The sequence below is a fragment of the Stenella coeruleoalba genome, assembly GCF_951394435.1.
Source record: "Stenella coeruleoalba genome assembly, chromosome: 11".
Taxonomy (NCBI): Eukaryota; Metazoa; Chordata; class Mammalia; order Artiodactyla; family Delphinidae; genus Stenella; species Stenella coeruleoalba.
The window spans coordinates 476,155-500,300 of record NC_137157.1 but is presented as its reverse complement, the minus strand read 5'-3'; the positions used below and the strand labels follow the sequence as shown (position 1 = coordinate 500,300).

At 58.8% G+C, this 24,146-nt stretch overlaps 4 protein-coding genes across 7 annotated transcripts; 1 reads left to right on the top strand and 3 right to left on the bottom strand.

Moving 5' to 3' along the window:
- Positions 1-1,988: 1,988 nt before the first annotated feature.
- Positions 1,989-8,328, bottom strand: LMF2 (lipase maturation factor 2). Of its 2 annotated transcripts, none has more exons than XM_079937404.1 (14): positions 8,197-8,328; positions 7,388-7,641; positions 7,208-7,236; positions 6,851-7,065; positions 6,598-6,776; positions 5,977-6,118; positions 5,698-5,823; positions 5,464-5,569; positions 5,294-5,390; positions 5,029-5,211; positions 4,724-4,895; positions 4,453-4,564; positions 4,284-4,380; positions 1,989-4,204 (listed from the first exon to the last, which is right to left on the bottom strand). In XM_079937404.1, exons 1-14 carry the CDS (start codon positions 8,288-8,290, stop codon positions 3,914-3,916), a joined length of 2,097 nt encoding a protein of 698 aa, XP_079793530.1. In that variant the 5' UTR covers positions 8,291-8,328; the 3' UTR covers positions 1,989-3,913. The 2 variants fall into 2 exon arrangements, with proteins under 2 accessions (XP_079793530.1, XP_079793531.1); XM_079937405.1 differs by having other exon boundaries at positions 4,724-4,892.
- Positions 8,329-8,537: 209 nt separating this feature from the next.
- NCAPH2 (non-SMC condensin II complex subunit H2) lies at positions 8,538-18,828 on the top strand (the record flags this gene model as incomplete). Of its 3 annotated transcripts, none has more annotated exons than XM_079938256.1 (20): positions 8,538-8,739; positions 12,049-12,150; positions 14,508-14,563; positions 14,646-14,730; positions 14,806-14,874; positions 14,974-15,053; positions 15,135-15,268; positions 15,360-15,446; positions 15,918-16,036; positions 16,774-16,845; positions 17,047-17,113; positions 17,256-17,363; positions 17,454-17,507; positions 17,643-17,713; positions 17,794-17,887; positions 17,974-18,045; positions 18,143-18,198; positions 18,277-18,378; positions 18,473-18,622; positions 18,688-18,828. In XM_079938256.1, the coding sequence occupies exons 1-20, from the start codon at positions 8,632-8,634 to the stop codon at positions 18,826-18,828; spliced, it is 1,827 nt and encodes a 608-aa protein (XP_079794382.1). In that variant the 5' UTR covers positions 8,538-8,631. The 3 variants fall into 3 exon arrangements, with proteins under 3 accessions (XP_079794382.1, XP_079794381.1, XP_079794380.1); XM_079938255.1 differs by having other exon boundaries at positions 15,906-16,036; positions 17,977-18,045; XM_079938254.1 differs by having other exon boundaries at positions 15,906-16,036.
- A 289-nt stretch (positions 18,829-19,117) lies between these two features.
- On the bottom strand, positions 19,118-21,142 carry SCO2 (synthesis of cytochrome C oxidase 2). The gene is made up of 2 exons (XM_079938257.1): positions 20,739-21,142; positions 19,118-19,939 (listed from the first exon to the last, which is right to left on the bottom strand). The coding sequence occupies exon 2, from the start codon at positions 19,925-19,927 to the stop codon at positions 19,127-19,129; it is 801 nt and encodes a 266-aa protein (XP_079794383.1). The 5' UTR covers positions 19,928-19,939; positions 20,739-21,142; the 3' UTR covers positions 19,118-19,126.
- Positions 21,143-21,271: 129 nt separating this feature from the next.
- Positions 21,272-23,699, bottom strand: TYMP (thymidine phosphorylase; the record flags this gene model as incomplete). Its single annotated transcript, XM_079936532.1, is given in 7 exon segments — positions 21,272-21,549; positions 21,552-21,611; positions 22,461-22,590; positions 22,985-23,044; positions 23,046-23,084; positions 23,537-23,578; positions 23,580-23,699. Coding segments are annotated over 7 exon segments (729 nt in total).
- Positions 23,700-24,146: the final 447 nt, after the last annotated feature.

Sequence of the window (24,146 nt, the reverse complement as noted above, 5' to 3'; positions counted from 1 at the left end):
AGAGTTGTTGCTAAAACCTGCTAGAGTTAGATAGAAGAGAGAAAATGAAAGTACATGGATTGGGAGACTCACTACTGTTAAGAAGACGATACAGTTAACCCTCGAACAACTCCGGCTTGAGCTGCACGGTCCACTGGTATGTGGATTTTTTTTCACTAAATACATATTACAGCACCACATGACCCTCGGTAGGTTGAACCTGTGGATTTGGAACCTCGGATATGGACGGCAAACTGTGAGGTTATCCTCGGATTTTCAATTGGTTAGTGTTGGTGTTCCTAACCTCAGCGCTGTTTAAGGGTCAAACTACTATCAAAGTGATCTACAGATTCCATGCAATCTCTATCAAAATTCCAATGGCACTTTTTTTTTGCAGAAATAAAAACATCCATTCTAAAATTTCAAGGGATCCCAAATAGCAAAAAAATCTTGAAAAACAATAAAGCTGAAGGACTCACACTTCCCAATTTCAAAACTCACTATAAACCTACAGTAATCAAAACAGTGTGAGGGACTCCCCTGGCAGTCCAGTGGTTAAAACTCCACAATTCCACGGCAGGGGGAGTGGCTTTGATCCCTGATCTGGGAATAATGATCCAGCGCACCACATGGCGAGGCCAAAAAAGAAAAGGGGTGGGGGCCAAGGGACTTGGATAGACAGTTCTCCAAAGGAGATATACAAATGGCCAATAAGCACATGAAAATATGCTCAACGTCATTAGCCATTGGGCAAATGCAAATCAAAACCACTTTGAGGGCTTCCCTGGTGGTGCAGTGGTTAAGAATCCACCTGCCAATGCAGGAGACACGGGTTCGAGCCCTGGTCCAGGAAGATCCCACGTGCCGCGGAGCAACTAAGCCCGTGCACCACAACTACTGAGCCTGCGTTATACAGCCCGTGAGCCACAACTACTGAGCCCATGTGCCACAGCTACTGAAGCCCACGCGCCTACAGCCCGCACTCGGCAACAAGAGAGGCCACCGCAACGAGAAGCCCGTGCACCACAACGAAGAGTAGCCCCCGCTCGCCGCAACTAGAGAAAGCCCGCACGCAGCAACGAAGACCCAACGCAGCCAAAAATAAAGAAGACAAAACAAAACAAAAACAAATCACTTTGAGATACTATTTCTTACCCATGAGGACGGCTTTTATCAAAAACGGGAAAATAACAAGTGTTAGTGAGGATGTGGAGAAACGGGAACCTTGGTACACTGCCAGAGGGAACGTAAAATTTAAAAGATGCAGCCGCTGTGATGAAGGCTGGTGGCTCCCCAAAAAGTTAACCATAAAACTGCCACGCGATCCTGCAATTCTACTTCTAGGTATACACCCAAAAGAGCTGAAAGCAGGGACTCAAACAGATACTTGTGCACCCACATTCACAGCAACATTATTCACAACAGCCGAAATGTGAGAATAACCCAAATGTCTAGTGATGGATCAATGGACAAAATGTGGCATAAACATACAATGGAATATTATTCAGCCATAAAAAGGAATGAAGTTCTGACACAGGCTACTGCACAGATATACCTTGAAAATATTATGCTACGTGAAAGAAGCCAGACATATAAGGGCACAAATTGTATGAGTCTATTTACATGGTGTCCAGAATAGCTAACTCCACGAAGACAAAAAGTAGGTCAGTGGTTGCTGAGGTCATGGGAAGGAGGGGTTGGAAGACGCCAGCTAGGCAGAACAGGGTTCCTTCTTGAGATGATGAAAAGGTTTTAAAATTGACTGTGGTGATTGATGCACAAGTCGGGATCTACTGAAAGCCACTGAACTGTGTCCTCGAAGTGGGTGAGTTGTATGGCACGTGAATTACATCTCAAAGCTGTTATGGAAAACAAAACACCTCCCCCACTCCACTCCAACAGACATTCATACACTGAGCTTAAAAGCCTAAAGAACAGATTTTTAAATTTTAAATATATTACAGTTTAAATACATATATAGTTGAAACTGTTACATTACAGCTGTCCCTCCGTATCCAAGGGGGATTGGTTCCAGGAATCCCCCCAGATACCAAAATCCACGGATGCTCAATTCCCTTACATAAAATGGTGTAGTGTTTGCGTAAACCTACACACATCCTCCACACACTCTAAATAGTCTCTAGATTACTTATAATACCTAATACAAGGGAAATGCTATGTAAATAGTTGTTGATTGTGCAGCCAATTCAAGTTTTGTGTTCTGGAACTTTCCGGAATTTTTTTCGATTATTTTCAACCCGAGGGTGGTTGAGTCCGTGGATGCGGAAGTTGAGGATACAGAGGGCCAACTGTACTGTCTTTGTTTTGTTTTGTTTTCTTTATTGCTTTCTATTCCGTTGATTTTTGCTCGTTTTAAAAAATATTCATTTATGGCTCTGTCGGGTCTTAGTTGCGGCATGCGGGATCTTTTGCCGTGGCGTGCAGGCTCTCTAGTTGCAGTGTGCGGGCTTAGTTGCCCTGTGGCATGTGGGATCTTAGTGTCCGGACCAGGGGGTTGAACCCGAACCCCCTGCGTTGGAAGGCGGATTCTCAACTATCTGACCACCAGGGAAGTCCGTGGGCTGTTATGTACCGTCTTAAGCCAAAGGTCAACTTACAGGTCATTTAATTGTGTCTAGGAGCATCCGAAGGCTCAGGTCACAGGTCCCCTTGAGCCATGTGTGACAGTGGGCACGGGCTGAGCGTGGAGCACTGTCTACCTGGGTCAGTCGGGGGCGCTCAGTGACTTGGGGGGAGGGGTTGGGCACACTGGGGGGCTCTCCAGGGGTCTGTGAGGTGAGAGCATGAGGGGTAGGGGCTGAGGGCAGAGCCAGACACAGGGGAGGCAGTGACTTCCGATTGACAACCGATCTCCAAACCAAAACCTGGACAGTGCCTTCAGCTGCTGCTCCCAGGAAGCGGTCAGAACACAGGCGGCCATGCGCATCCTCCCTCTTCCGCCCCCGGTCCAGGGCCTGCTCCTCCTTGCTCTCCCAACCCACGCCCCATTCCGCTGTCACGGGCCTGACGAGTTCCCTCCCTCATGTCTCCTCCACCCCTGCCTAGGCAAGGGCCAGTGTGCTGACCCTTCAGTTCTGCCCTGAGATGAGGAAGCAGGAGCAGGAGAGTGGGAAGGGGCTGCGTTCTGGTGAATTCTCCAGTCCTCAAGATGGTTTCAGGCCCCCACATTCCAGCACCAACCTCGCGGCCTTGACACGTAGAGCTGACAGGCCGGCCAGGCTGTGCGGCACTGAGGCTCAGGGCCTCAGGCAGCACCAGCTCACACACTTGCGTCCATTTTATAAACGAGAGTGTTGAGGACTGCACAGCAAAGGCACCCAGGAAGACTGGTCAGCGATCAGCCAGACAGTATCTGGCCCGTGTCCACTGTCAAGGGCAGGGACGGCCCACTGCCCTCAGGCTCCCCAGTGGGAAGGAAATGGCAGGCGCAGGATCAAACACGAACTGCCTTTATTCATTCACGGATCCAAATGACAGGACAGGCTGCTGTGGAGGTGACCTCAGGGTCGTCTTTCCTCCTCTCCCACAGCAGGGCAGCCTCATCCCTTCCTATGCAGAAGCTCGCGTCAGCGGCATCAGGCTCGGACCCCTACGGTGGGAGCAAAAGGGAAGGACCTCCCACAGCCCTGATTACAATGTCCTGGGAAGGACCCTGGGTCAAGTCACACACGGGCCTCCTGGGCCATCCATCAGGCCAGAGAATGCCCTGGGATGGGACGTGGTTAGCGTGGGTGGACGAATGGGCCCTCGAAGCAAAAGGGCAGCCAGCGCCCGCCCCACAGGGCAGCACCCCAACCTGCGTCTGCGTGGCAGCTGGCTAAGGCACGGTGGCTGGGCCACACCCTGATGCAGAAGGCCAGAGACGAGCCGGGACCCTGACCCTCTCCGGACGTGTGTGGCTGACAGAATGGGCCTACTTTTTCCGCCGAGGGGTCTGGGAACCGCTGCTTACGTCGGGGGCTGGGGAAGCTTGTTTGCTGGCGGCCACCGAGTCCTCTGGGGGGGCTGGCCTGTGCTTCTCCTCCTTGGCCCGAGGGGAGGACTGGGGGCCCAGCAGGGCCTGCATGACCCTAATGGCCCCCACGGTTCCGAGGAGCCCCCAGAGCAGGGCAGGGGCCTCCAGGGCAGACAGCTGTTTCCGCATCCAGCGCAGCGCCTGAGCCAGGGTGCTGCTGGAGCTGCGGGCCCGGGGCGGGCTCTTGTCCTGGGGGGCGGGGGGGGGGGTGGAGTAAGGCCTGGGCCCATCCCTGCCGCCCACCCCAGGCTGGGTGACGCCTTCCCACCTGAAGGCCAAACTGGCGGAGCAGCGTGTCCAGCGTCGGGTCCCCCAGGGACACGGACGGGAAAAATTCCTCCACCCACTGGCGTCGCCACCACCGGCTGCAACAGCACGGGGCACTCAGGCGGCGCCAGCGCGCAGGCCCCGCACCCCCGCCTGGCGCCCGGCCTTACCCCTGCTCCCCGGGCTTCGAGAACCAGTACTTGTAGCGCTGGGCTCGCACGTAAGTGGGCGGCTGCTTGTGGAAGGGGTACCTGGGCGCGTGGTTCTGGATGAGGCGGATCACTGCGAGGGGCGGGGAGCTCGCTCAGCCCGGGCCCTCCGCGCGGCCCCGCCCCCCCAGCCCCCACCAGGCCCCGCCCCTCCCGGCGACACCTCCAGCAGCCCTGCCCCGCAGGTCCCCCCAGACCTCCCTATAGGTTCCGCCCCACGGCCCAGCCTCACCTGGCTCTTTGCCCTGCAGCAGGCGGAGGACCAGGCTTGTGAACCAGGGACTGTGCGTGTGCGGGCCCAGGGCCGCGAACCACATCTGCCAATCGAGGCGCGGCTGGTGGGGCACCACAATGGGGGGCGCCCGGCTCACGTTACCCGGCTTGTACATGAACTCGATTTCCTGCTGGGCAGAGTGACGTTTAGCACTGTCAGCAGGACCTGGTTCCCGGCTCTTCCCCCCAACGCCACGCCAGTGGGCTCCCCAGCCCTGTGGAGCCCGCCAGGTGCCCCAGACAGGGGCCCCAGGGAGCTCTCACCGTCCAGTGGTGCCCGTCATAGCTGCCCTCGAGCACCACCTCGGGCCGTCCACCCAGACCAGTCATCCGGCGGAAGAGGCCATAGGAGTGGGCCAGCTGCAGGTGCTCCACGGTGCCAAACAGGCGGTGGGCCCCAGTCCAGAGGCGCCCATGGGTCGAGGGCTCCATGTAGGAGTACGGCACCTAGACACAGGTAGGCAGAGGCTCAGCAATGACCTTCCAGCCCTCTCCCGACCCCCTACCCCGGCCGCAAGGGACTACTCACCAGGCTGATCGTGAACAGGGCCACCGTGGCAGTGCCGAAGATGGACAGCTGGACTGCAGCACAGAATTTCTGCAGCCACCCTCGCACTTGGGTCCACCTGGGGGGCAGGGGACAGAAGCGCAGTCAGGCCTGCTCTGCACAGCCCTACCCCACCCCCTTAGACCATGTACCTCCAGAGGGCGGTCAGCAGTTCCCAGGCAAGGGAGGCTGCACCCAGCCACATGGTGGGTAGGGTCACCATCTTCAGCCACTGGGAGAACTGGTGGAAGGTGAAGGCTGTGGAAGGAAGGGGGCGTGAGGAGGGATGGGAGAACTGGTGGAAGGCGAAGGCTGTGGAAGGAAGGAAGGGGGCATGAGGAGGGATGGCCCAGCCTCTGCCCTCTGAGCCCCCAGCTGGCACTCACTGGTCTTGGAGTGAACAGTGCGCTGCTTCCAGTCCACCTCCAGGCCAAAGCAGTGCACCACGCCGCAGGCCAGCAGCCCATAGACGGCCAGCTCCAGCAGCAGGGCCAGCAGGGCCTTGGGCCAGGCTGCGGGGCAAGGAGGTCATGGGTCGGTCGGGAACAGGGCTGGAGGGTCTACGGCCAGGGGGCTGGGGCGGAGCTAGAGCAGGGTCACTTGCGGGGGGCTGGCAGGCAGCAGGGGTGAGGATGGCTGTCTGTCTGGGACAAGCTGACACTCACAGGTGGGCGTCTTCTTGCGGCGGCTGTTGCCAGACGCGGCGGCCAGGTGTGCATCATCCAGGAGGGCGGTGGTGAGCACCAGCGTGAGCAAGTTGAAGAAGTTGTAATTGCCAGTGACGATAATCAAGACTTGCAGCAAGACCTGGGGAGGGGCTGGACTCAGAGCTTGCAGGCGCCGCCCCCTTCCCGGGCCCTTCAGAGCCTACTTCCAGGCCCCTCTGCACCATCCCCCCCGCCCCGCCCCACCTAGATCTCTCCTGCAGGCCCCTGTGCCCTCCTCGTCACCGCACGCAGACCTCTGTTTTCCCACTCCGCCTGTCCTCCCCCTGGGCTCACAACTTCCACGGCTCCCCACCACCACCTGGAGAAAACCCGAGCTCGGCACGCCTCGTGCGGTGGCCCTTCCCCACCTTCCCCTGCTGACCCAAGATGGACATCCTCCAGCGAGGCTGCAGCCCCGCCCCACAGGCATACCCTCAACCTCAGGCTGACTCGCTCCTCTGCCCATGAGGCCTTTCTGACTGCTGGCAGCAGACACCCCATCCCCAGTGGGACCCTCTGGGCAGTGCAGAGGAAGGCCACGTCCTGCCTGGCTTCCTGACGGCTAAGGACCCCACTCACCTGGGAGTAGAAGGCAGCCAAGCGCAGGCGGCGAACTGGAGCGAAGAACAGAGGGGGCACTGCAATCTCGATGAGGAAAGTGGCCACCACGCCGAGCTTGTGCAGCCAGACGGGCAGATGGTGGGCAAACCAGGAGGCGGGCGTGGGCAAGCACTGAGTCTCGAAGTGGTAGGTGAGGGCTGCGGGTGACAGGCGGGTGGTCAGGGCTGGGCAGAGCCCCCAAGACTGCCCCGCGTCCAGACAGGGACCTCACCGGTGAGCCCCCACCACGCGGGGCAACGGCTGGTCAGCTTGACCACACCCGAGGCGAACATGAGGCGAAAGAGCAGCCAGCGCACGAGCCAGAAGGGGAGGTCCTCGTGGGGCGGGACCCCCGCCAGCCTGCCCTGGGCCTGCTTGCGGCGCGGGGGCAGCCTCAGAGCCGCCACCAGCAAGGCCAGGAAGCCAGTCTCCAGCAGAAGGGAATCCCTGTGGGGAGAAAAAATAGCACAAAGGACCTCCTCCCCATCAAGGCTGCCCCCCTAAGGGGGTCCTCCCGGGAGAGACAAACACACCCCACCCCATCCCACCCACCCAGCCTCCTGCAGCCCCACACCCAATAGTCACTCACCACTGGAAATAAAGAAACACCTGGCCCACCTGCAGGGAGAAGGGCTGTCAGGGAACAGGGGGTGTGTCTGCAAAGGCAGGCAAGGCAGAGGCACGGGTGGGGTGGAGAGCGCACGGGCCTGGAGCGAGCTGGAGATAAGGGTCCCAGTGGTGCAGGGGGCAGCAGGCAGCCCTCACTTGCCTGGTAGGCAGACAGGTAGGCAGCCCAGAGCAGCAGGTAGACAAGGAGGTGGCGCAGCTGGTGCAGCAGCAGGGCTCCCAGGGCCAGCAGGGTGCCCAGCAGGCTCAGCAGCTCCAGGCCCTGTGCTGTGTCCAGCCCCAGTAGCGGAGTCTCCCACAGCAGCGTTGGGGTCTCCCACAGCTGCGGCCAGCGTCCCTTTCCCTGCGGCCGCAGTGTCCTCCGTGCAGGCAGGATGCCATCAGGGCCGTACAGGCCTGTGAGAGGGCACGTCAGGGCCAGGCACTGGACACTGCCCTCCAAGGCTTGACTCCTCCCACCAGTCAGGGCCTTCAGGCCCGCCTCCCCAGGTCAAGCCCTGCAGACCCCCGCCCCCCAAATCTAGGTCAGGACCTGCTGACTCTACCCACTCACAGGTCAAGGCCTGCTGACCCTCCAGACCCCCCCACCCAGGTCAGGCCCCAGGCCTACCCGACTCCCCCAGGTCAGGATCTTCCACCCGGCAGGGCCCTGTTCCCCCTTCCTCCACGCCAGAGCCTGTTCTCTTACCTGCCCACCAGGTCTGGGCCCACCCCCCTCAGGGCTCTGCCCCCCCGACCCAGGTCAGAAGCCAGAACCCTACTGAAAATGGACCCTTGCACGCCTTCCCACTGCCCACACCCCCGCGGCCCGCAGGACACAAACCGCAGCCCCCTACCCCGTGCATCAAGGCCTGGACCTCACTCCCGCCCCCAGGCATTGGAGTGTCGGGTGGGGAGATGAGGGGTCACAGGGCGCGGGTTGGTGGGGGGGTCCGCCTTCGGCGCCCTCACCCGGGATCTGCATGTAGAGAGAAGCGAAGGCGAACATGAAGACGGCGGCCACGCCCTGGAGAAAGAGCTGCCGCGGGAGCCGGGAGCCAGCCATATCCGCTACGCTGCTGCGGGATGGACTGGCTCCCAGGGTCCGGTCCACTCCGCCCCGCCCCGCCCCGCCCCGCCCCGCCCAGCCGGCGGCAGCTGCAAGCCCCACCCCGCCCCACGCAGACGCAGGCCCCGTCCCCACGCATGCCCCGCCTCCGGGGCGTCCTGAGACCCTTCCGGCGCGATTCGGCAGCCTCACGTCAGAGATGTGCGCGCGTCGCTGCGCGCTACGTATTTTCCTGGGCGGGGACAGTAAAATGGCGCCAGAACTAGTGGCGGGCTGAGCACACTGGGTCATTCGAAGCTGGCCCTGCGGTCCCCGGGCCGACCCGGCCCCTCCCGGACATGGAGGACGTGGAGGCGCGCTTCGCTCACCTCCTGCAGCCCATCCGCGACCTCACCAAGAACTGGGAGGTGGATGTGGCGGCCCAGCTGGGCGAATATCTTGAGGAGGTGAGGGCGGCCCCCGGGGAGTGGCGCGGGGCGGGGGCTGCCGGGGGCCCCGCCGCCTCCCGGTGTGTATCCATCTGGCGCTCTGATCGCACTCATCCTCAGGCTCGTTTCTTTTTTCCCAGCCCCGTCTCTGCCCCTCGAAATCCTCCTTTATTAGATTAGCCTGGAGCTGTCCTTACAGCTCCTGTAAACTACCCGTTAGCGAGCCTTGAAATCGACTTAGTGAGTGGCGACCAGCATTTTCCTCTGATAGAGTAGAATACGATTTGTGTGCATGTGTGGGTGTGTGAGAGGTCTGGATCACGACGTAAGAGGGATCTCTTATGTTAGATTTTCAAACCAGTTTCCAGTGACTGCCATGTTCCATCTCGTCAGCGTTTAACCTTTTTTCAGTGTTTGACAGCTGTGTCTAGACGTCTTTAAGGAGCTGTCCGCTCCATTTCTGCACTTCACTTTCACTCCTCAGCCCGCTTGGACTGCTCTTGTCGTGATCAATAATGATATCCCTCTTACCAAATCCAAGGGTCACCAGAAGTGTCATCTTATTCAACTCAGCAGCATTTGGTGGGTTGAGCACATCCTCTTTTTTGAAACAGGTTTTGGTGTTCTGATTTTCTTCCGATTTCGTTACCTACTTTTTCTCTCCTATCCAGTCTCAGTGTTGAGCTCCTCAGGGTGTGGCCTGAGCCATCTTTTTACACATTTCCCCTAAACCATTTCATTTATTTCCCTGATTTTAAGTATCACTTGTATGAGAACAACCCCGAGGTTTGTTTATTTATTCCCCCCTCCCTCGATTTATATTTCCGTTCCAGGTCTTTTTTCTCGATCAGTTTTGTGTATCCAGCTGCTCATCTTGACATCCCGCTTAGATTTCACACAAGCAGCTCAGGTTTCCTATATTATAAAGGGGAGCTCCTTGTTTTCCTGCTCGAATCCCAGCCTTCCTGATCTTGGCATATGGCACTACTGTTCAACCAAGGTGAAAGCTAAGAGCTAGTGAAACCCCACACTGCACACCAGTTCACCCGTGGATTCTATCATGCCACCAGAATTTCATTTCAATTCATCTATTTTCCATTTTCTCTGATCCAGGCCACAATCTGGCTCCCATTCACGCTAAAACCTTCCTTCCTGGCCTCCCTACTGTTGTTTTTGGCCCCATCCAATTCATGCTCCACCCAGCAGCAAGTGTGATGCTTAAAGATTAAAATCAGGCTGCAGCACTGCCCTGCCTGAAACCCCTCAGTGGCTTTCCATTGCTCCCAGAAGAAAATCCACATTTCCTTCTCTGAACCGGGTCCTGCCCACTGTCTTAGCCTTGTGGCAGGCTCTCCACCTGTTCTTTTTTTTTTTTTTCTTTTGGGTCCACCTGTTCTTTTGAACCTGTCTGTCGACAACACCCAAGTTCATTCTTCACTGAGAGTTTATATTTTCTGCACTCAGTGGCAAAAATTCTTTGCCTAGTTCTTTTTATGACTAATTCTTTCTCATTCTGTATCTCTCAGTTGAAACATCAGCTGATCACCAGGTCTAAAACAGGTCTCTGTCATAGTACCTTCTGTATTTTAGAATGTTCATCGTAAGCTGTTCTCTGACTTGTTTATGGTCTGTTTACACCCTAGAATGTAAGTTCTGTGAGGGCAGGGACTATGTTCGTGCTCTCTCCCCTTTGCTTAATACAATGCCTGACACGTAGTAGGTGCAGAATAACTGTTTGTGAAATGGACACTTGATCTGACAATTGACCTCTGCTTGGACGTGGAGTCTCCTGAGAACATGCAGAGAACTATGCTAGGTGGGGCTGCTGTGGATTCAGGCTTCCACACTGAGCAGGGTGCTTGTGGATGCCTGGGAAACCTGCTTGCTCGGTCAGCTCCCCTCCTGCTCCATGTGTCTGCTTTTCCAAACCTTCTCTGCCCCCTGAAGTTCTGATTTCTCTGCCTCTAGTTTTGTCTTTCTCCTTTCATTTCCACATAGCTACCAGAACATTCTTTCTTTCTTTTAAACACGTTTTATGTTGCTGTCCTCTTCACAAACTTCCTCTGTCTTTTCAGGAATTAGCAGAAGTGGTGGCATGGTGGCTCCTCTCAGACTCTCCCCCTTTGTTGTGCCACCGTAGTACCTAATGTCTCGCCTTACCCCCAGCACACCCTCTGCTTTGGACATGTTTGCACAGTGCTCATCTCGCTGAGTCGTTGAAACCTGTGTCTGCTAGCTGCCTCTGTGTGGGTGCCTGTGCTTTCCTAAAATGCCGTTCCCTTCATCTGTCTGGGAGCATCGATCTGTCTTCAGGCGTAGCTCCGTTGTCACCAGCTTGCTCATCATGCATTTGCTGAGCACCGGTGTCGGGCACTGAGCTGACGGCTGGAATCACCCTAACGTTGATCACAGTCTACTGGGGGAGGAGAGCCTCGGTGTGACAAGACCACCCTAGCGGTGGTGAGGCCCAAGGCACGTCCTAGGGAGACTGCTGCAGAGGCCAGTCTGAGCGCGTTGGGGCTGGACGTTCCAGGCAGATGGAAAGCGAAGGCAAGGAGCTTGAAAACCATGTGGAGGCTTCAGAGTACTGTTCCCTGAGAGGAGCAGGGGAGGCGCCGGGCTGTGGGGAAGATCCTGAGTTAAGTATGGAGATAGAGTTTGGGGACTTTGGATGTCTTGGTGGACATACCTAGTGGGCAGCTATAAACACAGTTCTGCAGCTTAGGAGAGAGAGCTGGTCTAGATGGGTTTGGGGACTGTTGGCATATGGTTGGTGGACACAGATTTAAGGGGTGGTAGGAATTGGGGCTCATGAGGGGCTGTGGGGTTGGTGGTTGCAGAGGAAGGAGGAGGATGTACTTGGAAGTGTTTCCTGACTTTCCTGCTCAAAGGATTGAGACCCCAGCATTTTGTCTCTGTCTCCCCCACCCCTGAGGGTCCTCAGTCCTTCTCTCGGGGTGGGCGTCTTCCTGCTGGAGTCTGGCTGAGTTGGCCCCGACTAGGATGGGTGAGGTGTGAGCACCTGCGGAGAGGAGGTGGTGTGTAGTTCTGGCCGTTCGTGGATGATACACTCTAGGGGCCTCCCTCTTCCAAAACACTAGGTCTCAGAGGTTACAGGAAGTAGGGAAAATCACAAAGACCTGTCTTTTGCCTCTAAAAAAATGCACAACCGGTGAGCCCTAAGCAGAGTCAGAGCTGTCATTCTGAGGGGCTGCTTGTGGTGATGGGTACTTTGGGCCAGTGGCACTGGGAGAAGGTGGGGTGGCGGGTGGGCTGCCGGCGAGAAGGGTGCATAGACTTCCCACTGCCCTGCGTTGTGTCTTGCAGCTGGACCAGATCTGCATTTCTTTTGACGAAGGCAAAACCACAATGAACTTCATTGAGGCAGCACTGCTGATCCAGGGCTCCGCTTGTGTCTACAGTAAGAAGGTGGGCCCCTCCTGACTACTGGTCTTGGAGTTGTAGTGTCTCGTGAGACCGAGGTCTGCTGTCCTGCCGGGGCAGGTGGCAGGCTCACCAGCGCCTCCCACCTCCTCCGCCAATTCCTCACCACCTTTTAACACCAAAGAACAAACTTGGATTTAATAATTGCAGGGTTGGGACTTCCCTGGCCGTCCTGCGGTTAGGACTCCACGCTTCCAGGGGGCATGGGTTTGATTCCTGGTTGGGGAACTAAGATCCCACATGCTGTGCAATGTGGCCAAAAAAAAGAAGAAGAAGAAGAAAAAGAAAGAAAAACATTTTATTGTAAAGAGAAGGAAAGAGATTGGTCAAATACTAAATCGGTGGCTCTCAACCCAGGCTACACTCCAGTTAATCACCAGTGCCTCGGCCTAACCCAGACTGATTAAATCAGGATCCCCAGGTGGTGGGGTGGAGGGGCAGGCAGGTCACAGGATTTTCTGAACTACCCTCTGACAACCAGAATTGAAAACCACGGAGCTGGGGTGGCCAGCCGGGGTGGGGGGAGGGGAAAGGGGAGCTGGGGGAGGAAAATGGATGAAACAGAGAACCAGAAGAAATAGGTAAGGAATGGGTCAGAAACATGGGCTGACGGGCTTGCCTTGAAAAAAAGAAAAGACAGCTCATCTCAGGAGACTGCAGGGAGAAACGCTGATGCAGAGAAGGTGGGCCCAACGGTTTGCAGAGTTCGCACCTAAGGCCCCAGTTTTCACAATGGAGCATGTAAGTCAGCTACTGAGAATCAGCTACTGGATTGGAAATTTGGAGAGTGAGGTTTGGCGAAAGTTCAAAATATTTGCTGAGGGGAATGCAAAATAAAAGATTAATTGAAAGCATTGGTAGTCTAATGAAGATTAAATGCTGGAAATTCTTCTCCAGCAGTAATAGTTGTCCCCTAGTGGAGGAGCGTGGAAAAGTGGACCACAGCACTGATCCCAAATTGGTGGTTTAGCGGGAGGGGGGAAAATAAAAAGTGCACAGGAGGTAAGAATTCAGAAGAAGTGTGTTGAGGAGCTCAGTAATGGGGTCCCAACCAGACAGAGGAGGGGGAGTAACCTACATGCAGGTTAACGGGCGCAGGGTACAGTGGACCTACCTCTGGGCACTGTAAGTTATTAAGATGGTCTGAGATTTCATTGGTTTTTGTCCTAGATGATCCAATTAAATTGGATTCTTTTGTCCTGCATTTGTCCTAAGAAGGAATATCTGCAACTGACTTTGAAAGCACAAAACCTAAGGTGAACCGATACACAAATACGTGGACGGGTAGATACGTGATAAAGCAGGTGTAGCAGAATGTTAGCACGAAGTCTGGAAGGTGTGAGGGGAGCATTGGCCGTAGTCAGCGCCGTCCAGCCGGCCCTTCCGAGGTGATGGGAACGTTCTATGATCTGTGCTGTCCAAGACGTGCGGCTCCTGAGCCCTTGAAATGTGGCAGGCGTGACTGAGGCATCTTGCGTTGTATTAACTTTTACTTACATTTAAATTGATCGCGCCAGCTGCGGCTCATGGCTGCCGTGTTAGACGGCGCAGCACTGGATTTCTATATCCCTGGCGCAAGTCCTGGACCCGCCACTGACTGAGGTTACTTTGATTCTCTGAGTCTCAGTTTATCTCGTATACACTGAGAATAGTGATGGTACCTAATTCCGACAGAGTAGATGAGATGAAGCATGAAGCACAGTCCTGTGCGTGTGACAAACACTTAAAGAAAGTTAATGTTTATTATTCCCGGTGAGTGGGATCCATGCGATCGGGGCCACCACCTGTTTTGCTCACCACTGCCTTCTATCGGGTGCTGTCACCCCAGAGGAAATGGCCCAGGGGCAGCGCGTGTATGTACCCTCCTGGTGGGTGCTTTGTGGTATCTGGAAGATCCCAACCCTCACCCTAACGGTGGGGCCCCACGGGTTGTGGCTGGAGCTGTGACGGGCCGGCAGAGACCCCCAGGTGCTCCTGCAGGTTGGGCACTAATTGGAGCAGCAGGGACGTGGGCTGCAGGCAGGCTGGTTGGTGTGCCAGCAGTGAAGGCAGACAGGGCTGCGTGGGGCACAGGCTGGGGTGCCACAGTGCGGAGGTGGCCACACCTGCCGCGGTGTGGTGTGAGGACGCAGAGCGGGGTGGGAGCTGCGGCTGTTAGGTAATTCTGGGGAAACATACTAGTTTGATTGGACAAGTATTTCTGGCAGCCACGTTGGCAGGAATTGTGCTGGGGGTTCTGGACGGGACATCTGGGCTTCTCTGTGTACTTGGACGACTAGCTGGAAAGGCTCTGGGGAGGGCCCCTCCCTTCTGCATCCTCACTGCCCGCTTCTGGTTGCCAGGTGGAATATCTCTACTCGCTGGTCTACCAGGCTCTTGATTTCATCTCTGGCAAGAAGTGAGTACTGGAGGTGGGGCCTGCATGCGGCTCCGGAGGCCCCGTGGCCTCCCGTGACGCCCTTGCACTGATTCTGTCTCAGGCGGGCCAAGCAGCTCTCCTGTGAGCGGGAAGACGGGCCCATTGGGGATGCCGGCTCCAGGGCCCCCCAGGAAGTGGAGTATGAGGTGAGGTTTCCTGGGTGCCTGGCATTGCCCCCTGTGCTCACCAGGCACCCTCCTGAGCTCTCCATTCCCCCGCAGTTCCTGTCGTTGGATGACCTCTCTGATTCCCGTGCTAACGTGGATCTGAGGAGTGACCAGGCCTCTAGTGTGAGTGCCCCTCTCCTGCGTTTAGCTGATGGGGGTGTTGGAAGGCGGTGTCATGCCATGTGGGTTCTCACGGTTCACCCACTCTTGGCCTCTGTTCAGGAGACCCTCATCGTCCCCCTCCTGCCCATGGCCCTGGTAGCCCCTGATGAGATGGAGAAGTATAATAACCCCCTGTACAGGTGCGGGCCTTAGCCTGGCGGGTGGAGGGTGGGGTGTGCTGGGGAAGGGTCACTGTAGCACCTGTGTTTGTGCCAGCACAGCTGTCGGGGGGAGGTCCTGGCCAGCCGGAAGGATTTTAGGATGAATACGTGCACCCCCCACCCCAGAGGAGCCTTCATGTTGGAGCCGGTGGGCATGTCCCCCACGGGGGCACTGCTGCCGAGGAACCAGAAGGGTGAGGGTGAGGGCTCGGATGCTGGTGGGAAGGAAGGGGCCTTTTGCGGGGGAAGCGGGGCTGACCCCGTTCAATCCCCCGTCTCTCCCAGAGGCCTCTGGGAGGGCTGAGGAGCAGCCAGTGGAAGTCTCTGTGCGCAGGAGTCCAGTCCCGCTGCTCAGCGCCTCCCAGGAGCCAGGTGAGGAGAGAGCTGCCGCGTGGAGCTGCAGGGTGGGGTGGGGGGACGGGGCCCTGCACTCCTCTGCCGCTGTGCAGCCTGTGGGGGGGTGAGGCATGGGGAGCAGGCCTCTGTGCTCAGGGCCCACCTTGGCCAGCCGTGCTGTCTTGGTCCAGTGACCACCCCCTGACCATTCTGGGGCTCTGAGGTTTGGGCCCACCCCCTCCTCTCTGGGCAGACAGAGGTGGCAGCATTTAAAGAGAAAAATTACTAAGAAATAAAATGAACCAACCAAAGCAGCAGTACGATGAGCGTGTAAAACGCCCTGCTGCATCCTCTGGTTCTAACAAACAAGCTGAGAGAGGAGTGGCCTCTCAGGCTCTCCTTGGGGTCGGCCCTCATCCCCGAGGGGCAGCCCCCCTTCTGCTGACTGGTCTTCAGGCTCCTTGGGGCCGGCTGGTTTCTTCCTTCCCTGCCCAGGCACCATTCCAGAAGGCCCAGTGCCCGGAGGTGGGGGTGAAGAAGAGGATACAGAGTGGGCAGCAGAGCCCCCCGAGGCCTCGGCCCCTGAGGTCCCGATGGAGCCGCAGGAGCCCAGGAGCCCAGAGCAGGTGGGACCCACAGTCCGGCCTGCAAAGCTCTAGCCCTCAGCCCTGGCGGGGACAGTCTCGCTTACACAGGGAAGGCCGTCCCCTGGCCTTTGCTCCCTCTCTGGGCCTTGCACACCAGGGCAGTGGGTGCGTCCCCCAGCCAGCCCTAGACCTGGCCCTGCACCTGTCCGTTTGGGCAGCAGCTTTCATGTCTCTCCCCTCTCCGAGCAGAGCAGCTGCTGCTCTCAGGGCGGGGCGGCTGGTGTCCAAGAGTCCAAGGCCCACGGTGCTCAGGGTTACTACCCAGAATGGCAGCTGGTCTCCAGAGCTGACTCTCCCAAGGCCAGGCTGGCAGGAGTGGACAGGCCGGCCTCCCTCACCCCCGAGGGTCAGCTCTGTGCTCCAGCCTAGAGCTAAGACATCTTTTTTTGTAAGAAAAAATCCTGACATATAGGAAAAAATACTAACATTTGTCAATTTTGGCTGGTAGATACTTGGATATCGTATCGTTCTATTCCTTTTTCTGTTTTTTAAAGAAGAAAAAGTACCCCGTGACCACTAGTTTACTGATTTGTATGTTCTCCTAAAGTTTTTCCCAGAACTTCTGTTTTACTTTTTAGTCATTAAACTATTTGAACTTCCTGCCCCCAGAGAAGGTCCCTGCGGGGTTCTTGGTGTCTAGCCCCGGAGCAGGGCTGCTGGGGTGCCTGGAGCCTTGGGTGGAGGAGGACAGGGGAACCCTCAACGTTTTTTTGCAGAGTGCGGCCCAGCCCAGGAGGTGTGCACTACGGGAGCGAAGGGAGGCCCTGGAGCCTGCGTCCCGGCTGAAGGTGAGGGCTGGTGGGGCCTGGACCCCCGGCAGGGAGGGTATGCTTGAGGCCCCTCTGCAGTGGCTGTCTTTCGAGCAATCTTCTTCCCCAGAATTGGACCTCTCTCCTGCAGCCCCAGGGCACCTCCCTCCCTATGTCTCTCAACTGGGGGGAGGGTGCACGTCCTCCACTCTCCTGTGTCTGCTTGTGCTCTGTGCTCAGGAGACCCCAGACCCCTGGCAGGGCCTGGACCCCTTCGACTCCCTGGACGCTAAGCCCTTCAGGAAAGGTAACTGGGGGAGGGGCACTGCCCCTGGGCATCCGGGGCTGGGCTCACCTGGCTTGAGTGGAGGCTGGGGCTCCAGGGCCCGTGGGCACGGTGATCTGCCCTGGGCCACGGTTGTGCTCCGAGATCGTCTGTTTGCCCCCAGGTAGGCCCTACTCTGTGCCCCCCAGTGTGGAGGAGGCTCCAGGACAGAAGCGTAAGAGGAAGGGTACCGTCAAGCTGCAGGACTTCCACCAGTGGTACCTGGCTGCCTGTGCGTGGGCCGGGGGGTGGGCCAGGGCCAGAGGGCCCGGGTGCGGCTGCGGGACTGGGCTTGGCGCCTGCTGACCCAGTCCTCTTGCAGATGCTGACCACGCTGACAGCAGGCGGCCCCGGCGAAAGGGCCCTTCCTTTGCAGGTGCGGCTCTTCTGAGGGTTGGTGGCAGCACGCTCTGCCACCTCCCCTCAGCCTGGGGACACCTAGGGCCCGGGGCGGATTCGGGTGGGCCTGGGCAGGATGAGGGAGCCCTTCTCACAAGGCTTTCGTGTGCAGACATGGAGGTCCTGTACTGGAGACACGTGAAGGAGCAGCTGGAGACCCTCCGGAAGCTGCAGAGGAGGGAGGCAAGTACCGGCCACCGCCCGGACCCCGCTTGGCCCTTGGTGGGAGACGGCAGTGGCCCTCAGATGCTCTCTTTGCGCAGGCGGCTGAGCGGTGGCTGCCGAGGGCTCAGGAGGAACCGTGGCCCGCGGAGGAGGACCGGCTGGAGGACTCCCTGGAGGACCTGGGAGCGGCAGGTGGGTGCCTACGGGGGCCAGGCTGGGTCGGGGCTCAGCGCCGGCTGTGGGCTAACCTGCCTTCTGCTCGGGTCCTCCCCTCCCAGCAGGTGACTTTCTAGAGCCCGAGGAGTACGCAGAGCCTGAGGGGGCCGAGCCTGGGGAAGACGCAGACCTGGGTAGGTCTGGGAGTGGGCTGCTGGCCAGGGGACCCTGAGGGGAGGAAAGAGGAGGTGAGGCTCACGGCCGCAGCACCTCATGGCTGCCCTTTTCCAGAAGCGGAAGCCATGCCGGCCTCCCTAAGCTACGAGGAGCTGGTCCGAAGGAACGTGGTAGGCCCAGGTCAGAGTGGGTGGGGGAGCCGGGCGGTGGGCCCTGCACAGAGGTGACAGCCCCTGCTCCTCCCCCAGGAGCTCTTCATCGCCACCTCGCAGAAGTTCGTCCAGGAGACAGAGCTGAGCCAGCGCATCAGGGACTGGGAGGACGTCATCCAGCCCCTGCTCCAGGAGCAGGTGAGGTGGGCTGGGCCAGGGCCTCTGGTGGAGAGCTGGAGCGTCCCGCTGCCTGCCTTGGGCCAGCCCCAGGACCTGCCCCTCCCCTTTGCAGGAGCAGCATGTGCCCTTTGACATCCACACTTACGGGGATCAGGTAGTCTCAAGGTTCAGCCAGCTCAACCAGTGGTGTCCCTTTGCGGAGTTGGTGGCTGGCCAGCCTGCCTTTGAGGTGTGTCGTTCCATGCTGGCCTCCCTGCAGCTGGTGAGTGGCCTGGGAGCCTGGGAGGGAAGCGGTCTCTGGTCTCTGCTGACGATCTGTCTCTACAGGCTAATGACTACACAGTGGAGATCACCCAGCAGCCGGGGCTGGAGGCGGCGGTGGATACCATGTCCCTGAGACTGCTCACGTACCAGCGGGCCCACAAGCGCTTCCAGACCTACGCTGCCCCCTCCATGGTCCAGCCCTGAGTGGGGAGCACTGAGACTGGGGTTGGGCCCTGGAGCCCTGTCCCCAGCAGGTGCTGGGCATGCATCTGCTCACTCCACTTTGCTTCCTGGCTCGCCCAGCCCAATAAAGTGTTGCCACCCCGCCAATCCCTTTAAAAAAACCTTTACAAAACTGTTCCGTGTGGAGGAAAGGGCTGTCCATCCTCTGCACCCCAGGAAGCTACCACGTCTCCAGCCCCTTTCCTGCCGTGGCCTCCAGGGGCTGCTGGTATAGATCTCAGGCACACACAGCTCCACCACATCCTTTTAATGACCCAGCTCAGTGCAGGACGCTGCGGAAGGCAGCCATGTGGCGCCGCACACTGTCTGCGACCTGCTCGGCCGACCTGGCCCTGCCGTAGTAGTCTGTGAAGAGGCCGTCAGGGCTGAGCAGGTAGATGGCGATGGAATGGTCCACGATGTAATCCTGGTCCTCGTCCTTGGGGCCAGCGCTGTAGTACACGCGGTAGCTGCGGCTCACCTGGGCAACCTGCTCAGCAGAGCCGGTCAGGCCCAGCAGCCTGGGGTGGAAGTCCTGCACGTAGTGGGCCATGGCCGCCACGTCATCCCGCTCGGGGTCCACCGTAATGAAGATGGGCTGCACGGGGGGCAGGCCAGGCTCCGCCTCCAGCTGCCGCACCACCTGCACCAGCTTCTCCAGTTCCTCGGGGCAGATGTCAGGGCAGTGAGTGAAGCCGAAGTACATCAGCACCCACTGGCCCCGGAAGTCAGCTTTGCAGCGAGCCTGGCCCCGGTGATCCAGCAGGCTGAAGTCACCCTGGCCCACGGCAGCTTGGCGCAGGGCCTCTGTCCGTCGTTGCTGCTGCCACCGCTCCTTCTCGGCTCTCATGGCCAGCCAGACCCCACCCAGCCCAGCCCCAATCAAGGCTGTGATCAGCAACCTAGTTCGTAGCCCAGGGCCCTGGGGCTGGTCCTGCCTTCCCGTCTCTGCAGGGCCCCGCCTTGATAGGAGCCGGTACCTCACATGCTGGGCCTCTCCTCCTGGGGTCCTAGGGAGAGCTGGAGGCTTGAGCTGAAGGAGCCTGTGCCAAGCCTTGGGTGCCTGAGCCAGCAACAGCATGGCCTAACGCTCCTGGAAAAGAGCAAGGGTGTCAGGAGCCAGAAGGTGCCTCGGCCTCCCGGGTCATACCCCATCCTGGAGATGCTGCCGTCTGAGGGACCAGCCCTACGCAGGCTCTGCTAGCAGCAGCTGCTCACCTGGCGTCAGAACTGCTTCACCTCTGAAACCTCAAACTCCAGCTTAGGTGTCGTCAAGCGTCCACCCCGTCCGTCCTGTCCTTTAGCCTGAGAGCCTCAGTCTATCGCCTCCCACCCGGGCCCTGCCCCCCGTCGTGTGCCTGCAGCTGTAACCAGCCCAGCCCTCGCCCGCACCTGAGCGTCTGAGCCGACCAAGAGCATTCCAAGCGCATGCCGCGCCCGGAGTCCTGAGCATATTTATCTGTTTGCAATAAACTCCCATTTCTTGAAAGGAGGTAGGTGAGTCTCTGGCTTCAACCCCCGCCCCCCAAGACTGACTCCTCCGGCCCTTTTGCAGCCTCTCCCCTCTGAGGCCGCTTCAATCGTGGTGCTTTGGCCTCCAGCCCCGCGGAAATCCTGTGCCACCCGCACCGCAGCCTGCAGCGCCTTCCCGCCCCCCTCCCCACGAGCCCCTCGCACGTAGAACCTTCCGGCGGGCAGTCACCCTGTAAGAGAAACAAGGTTTCCACTTGCCTCGAGCCCACTCTCTTCACAGCCGGGTACCCGACAGCAGCTCTGAGCTCGTGGCCCACGCCCTGCTGTTGCTTCGGTGACCTCTGCGCCTTTCTCAGGGCCCTATGGAGGTTTGCTAGGCGGAGGTCTTAGGACCCCGCCCCGCCCCCCCCACGCCTCACCTGTTCAGCTGCTGCTGGGAGGACCCTCTAGAAGACTCCTAAACGTCCGGCCTCCGCCCCGTCCGACGATTCCTGGGCTGAAAGACCTTGGATACGCCCCTCAGCCTGCTGACATCAGCTTCCTCCTTTACAAAATGTGTTCTAAGCGGTGCACAAGATGGACCTGCAAACGGAGGCAGCCTGCGAACGTTTCCAGGGCCCCTCTCCGGGAGGCCCTTTTCCTCCAGGAGCCCCGTTCAGGGCGCCCTCTCGGAACGCGCCTCGCGGGCCAGTTTTCCAAGACCCCGGCGCGCCGGGGTCGGTGCCAGGAGTCCGGGGACGCGACCTGGCAAGCTGCGGAGACCATCCGCCTCGCACCACGCCAGCGCGCATGCGTCAACGGCGCCCCGCTCGCGCACACTGACATGGAGCTGGCCGGCGCTGGGCCGTGCGCGTGCGCCGAAGGTGGCGGGTCAGCCAGAGGTCACGTGTCAGAGGCGGGGCTTCCCTGCGCCCCGCCCCCCGCGGCGGCGGCTCCTTGTTCGGCGCTGTAGCTAGTCGCTGGCTCTACCCGCCCTCTCGCTTACGGCCCCGGCGCACCAGGTATCTGCACGGCTGCGCGCCTCTCGGGCTTCGTTGCTGCGTGTCGGCCTGCCCGCGCGGTGGGGCGGGGAGTGAGGAGCCGGGCTCAGGAGGGGAGGGCGTCTCTGGGCGTAGGGCTGAGCCAGAGCGGGTGCCCCTTTTCCTGTCCCCTCACCGAGCCTGGTGATGGGTGACCGGGTCCGCCGGCCCGGGGGCCCCAGGCCGTCCAAGCACAGCAGCGCTTCCTCCACTCCAAAGCGTGGCCTACGGCGGGGTTGTTCCTGGCGGTCAGAGCGGCTGCCCCATGCCAAACTGCGGAGACACGGTTCAGCGTGGACCCACCCCGCGTCTCGCGTGCAGTCAAACTCCAGCCCCTGATGCACCCTTGGTTGCCAGTTCCCCTGGAGTGAGGGGACGGGGGAGACGTGAAGCGGCAGTGTGCCTGACTTCAGCGGTGGAGGTCAGGAAGTCCTTGTATTCGGCCTGGGCGGGAGGGCCGTGAGGGTTTCCCCAGACCCGAGGCCAGGTCAGCCTTGCTTGGATAAGGTCACTGGGTGGGAGTTGAAGAAGTGGGGCGGGGACTGCCAGCGGTGAGGCCGGTCCCAGCAGAGGCAGGGTGAGACAGGGCTGCTGAGGTACTTGAGGACCAAGGCTGCGGGAGTTATGAACGGGAGGTTGGGACCACATAAGGAGATCCACGCCAACAGACATGCCACAGCCACATGGGGACCCCTACGGAGAGGCCACACAGGCTCCAGGCGCTCCGGGGCCTGTCCTGGCTGGGGAGGACTGCGGCCTCTCTCAACCTCCTGCCTACGATCAGAGCAGACAGGCTGTCCTCTGCCTTCTTACTGAGGATGAAGGCTGTGTGGGGGAGGCTAAGGTGATGGAGATCCTGCAGCTTCCTGTGAGATGCGGGGGATGCTGACTCTCGGGTCAGTCATGAGAGGTCAGGGACCCTGAGCATGGAAGGTCAAGTTCTCTATGTGATGGGATGACAGGTGCATCAGTCAGGTCACCTTCTTGAGTGGGTGGTCAGGCATCCTGTGATGTGGGACACTGACCCTGGGTTTGGGTCAGATCACCTGTGGTTGTGTGTGTTCATAGGTCAGGGGTCTTTCACATGCAGGAGGTGGACCCCAGAGTCTGGGGTCAGGTCACACGTGATGAGTGGCAGGCTGTCGACAGTGGCTGTCACATCTCTTGCTTCATGCAGGATTCCGTCTGCAAGAACAAGCTTCCTGCTCTGACCCACAATACAGCGGCCCACTTGCCCTGGCAGCCCTTGCATCTGGCCAACCTCCCCTGCATCAGGACTCCCAGTGACCCTCAGTGGCCTCTGATCAGTGATCGCATCACTGACCCTGACCAAGGACTCATCAGCAACCTTGACAAATGTCCAAAATAATGACCAGTGACGTGAACAATTCTGGTAAGTCCTCACTAATGACCCATCAAAGATATGGATCAATGTCCTATGGCCCATTAATGATTGATCAGAGGCCCATCAGTTATTTTGACCAAGTCCCTGTTAATGACTCCAATCAAATTTCCGTTGATGATCTTGACCAAAGTCCAATGACCCATGAATAACTGATCAGTATCCTCCCTAGTGACCCTTCAGAGATTCTGGCCAATGTTTCTACCAAACCCAGATCAGTGACCAATCAGTGGCCCACCTATACATGCTCTGGGCTCTGGGTGACAGTGAATCCATGAATAGACTCCAGTTTACCCCAAGTGCCCTCCCACGCGCCCCAGACCACGTCTTCTGACTATTGGTACATGCTAGGCAAGGATGCTGTTCACCTGCACAGTCACCTCCCCACCCCCACATTTTTCCTCACCTTCTTTGGTTAGGACTCATCTGGAGTTAAGTATTTACTGAGCAGTGTAGTGGGTGTCCAGCTGGAGAGGGAATGGAAAATAAATTGTCCTCGTTTGGGATGGGGGGCGTCAGTGGGGGGATGAGGCTGGTACCTATTGCTGGGGGTACAAGTCTGGGGGATGGAGGGAGAGCAGCTCTTCCCTTGGGAACCGAAGGGGAAGGGGCAGCTGGATGATTTGGTCCTGTTATTGGGGGCTGATGGGAAGGGAGATCCAAGTTCTGTCCTGGGGCTGAGAAGCCTGGGCCTTTGGGGGCTCTGTCTGGGTCAGGCGTGAGGTTAGGAGCTGCCTGTGGCTGCTGGCCTTTTTGAGGTCAGAGGTTCTGGTCTGGAGAGGAGGTGTCTTCTAACCTTGCAGCCACAGGCAGCCAGGGCAGGTGCCAGGACTCTGCCTCAGGGCATGTTTGTCCCCAAGGTATTGGCACCAGGCTTCCGGCCACTCCAGCTGCTGCCCAGACTTGGCCAGGGCCGCGGTCTCCTCCAGATTCATGCTTCGCCAGATGGCCAAGAGCATGGCCCCTCGGCATGGGTAAGGTGGTGTAGACAGCACAAAGGGGGCGTTCCCACAGCAATGGGTTATCCTCAGTGTCAGTGACAGTGGTGGGGCGCTGTGGCGTCCCTGGGGGCAGGCGGTCTCTGGGCCTGACCTCTGGGTCGGGGTCAGGGGCAGCCAGCCGTCCCCACGCACGGATGTGTGCGCCCTGCGCGTCCGGTCCAGCACAGCGCGCACGAAGCCTCTGAGGTACCCTTGCTTCAGGCTGATCAGCCCCGGCAGCTGCTTGGGCTCTGGTTCCCGCCCCGGGAGAGATCAGCAGGTGCGACAGGGGTAGGTGGGGCCGCCACCACTCCGGGCTGCGACACACATCTGGAACCTGTCGCCGTCCTGTGTCCGTGTCACTGAGGCGAAGTGCCCTTGTCCCGACCCCATTCTCGTTTCTCTCCCGTGTCCGCCCCTCAGTCC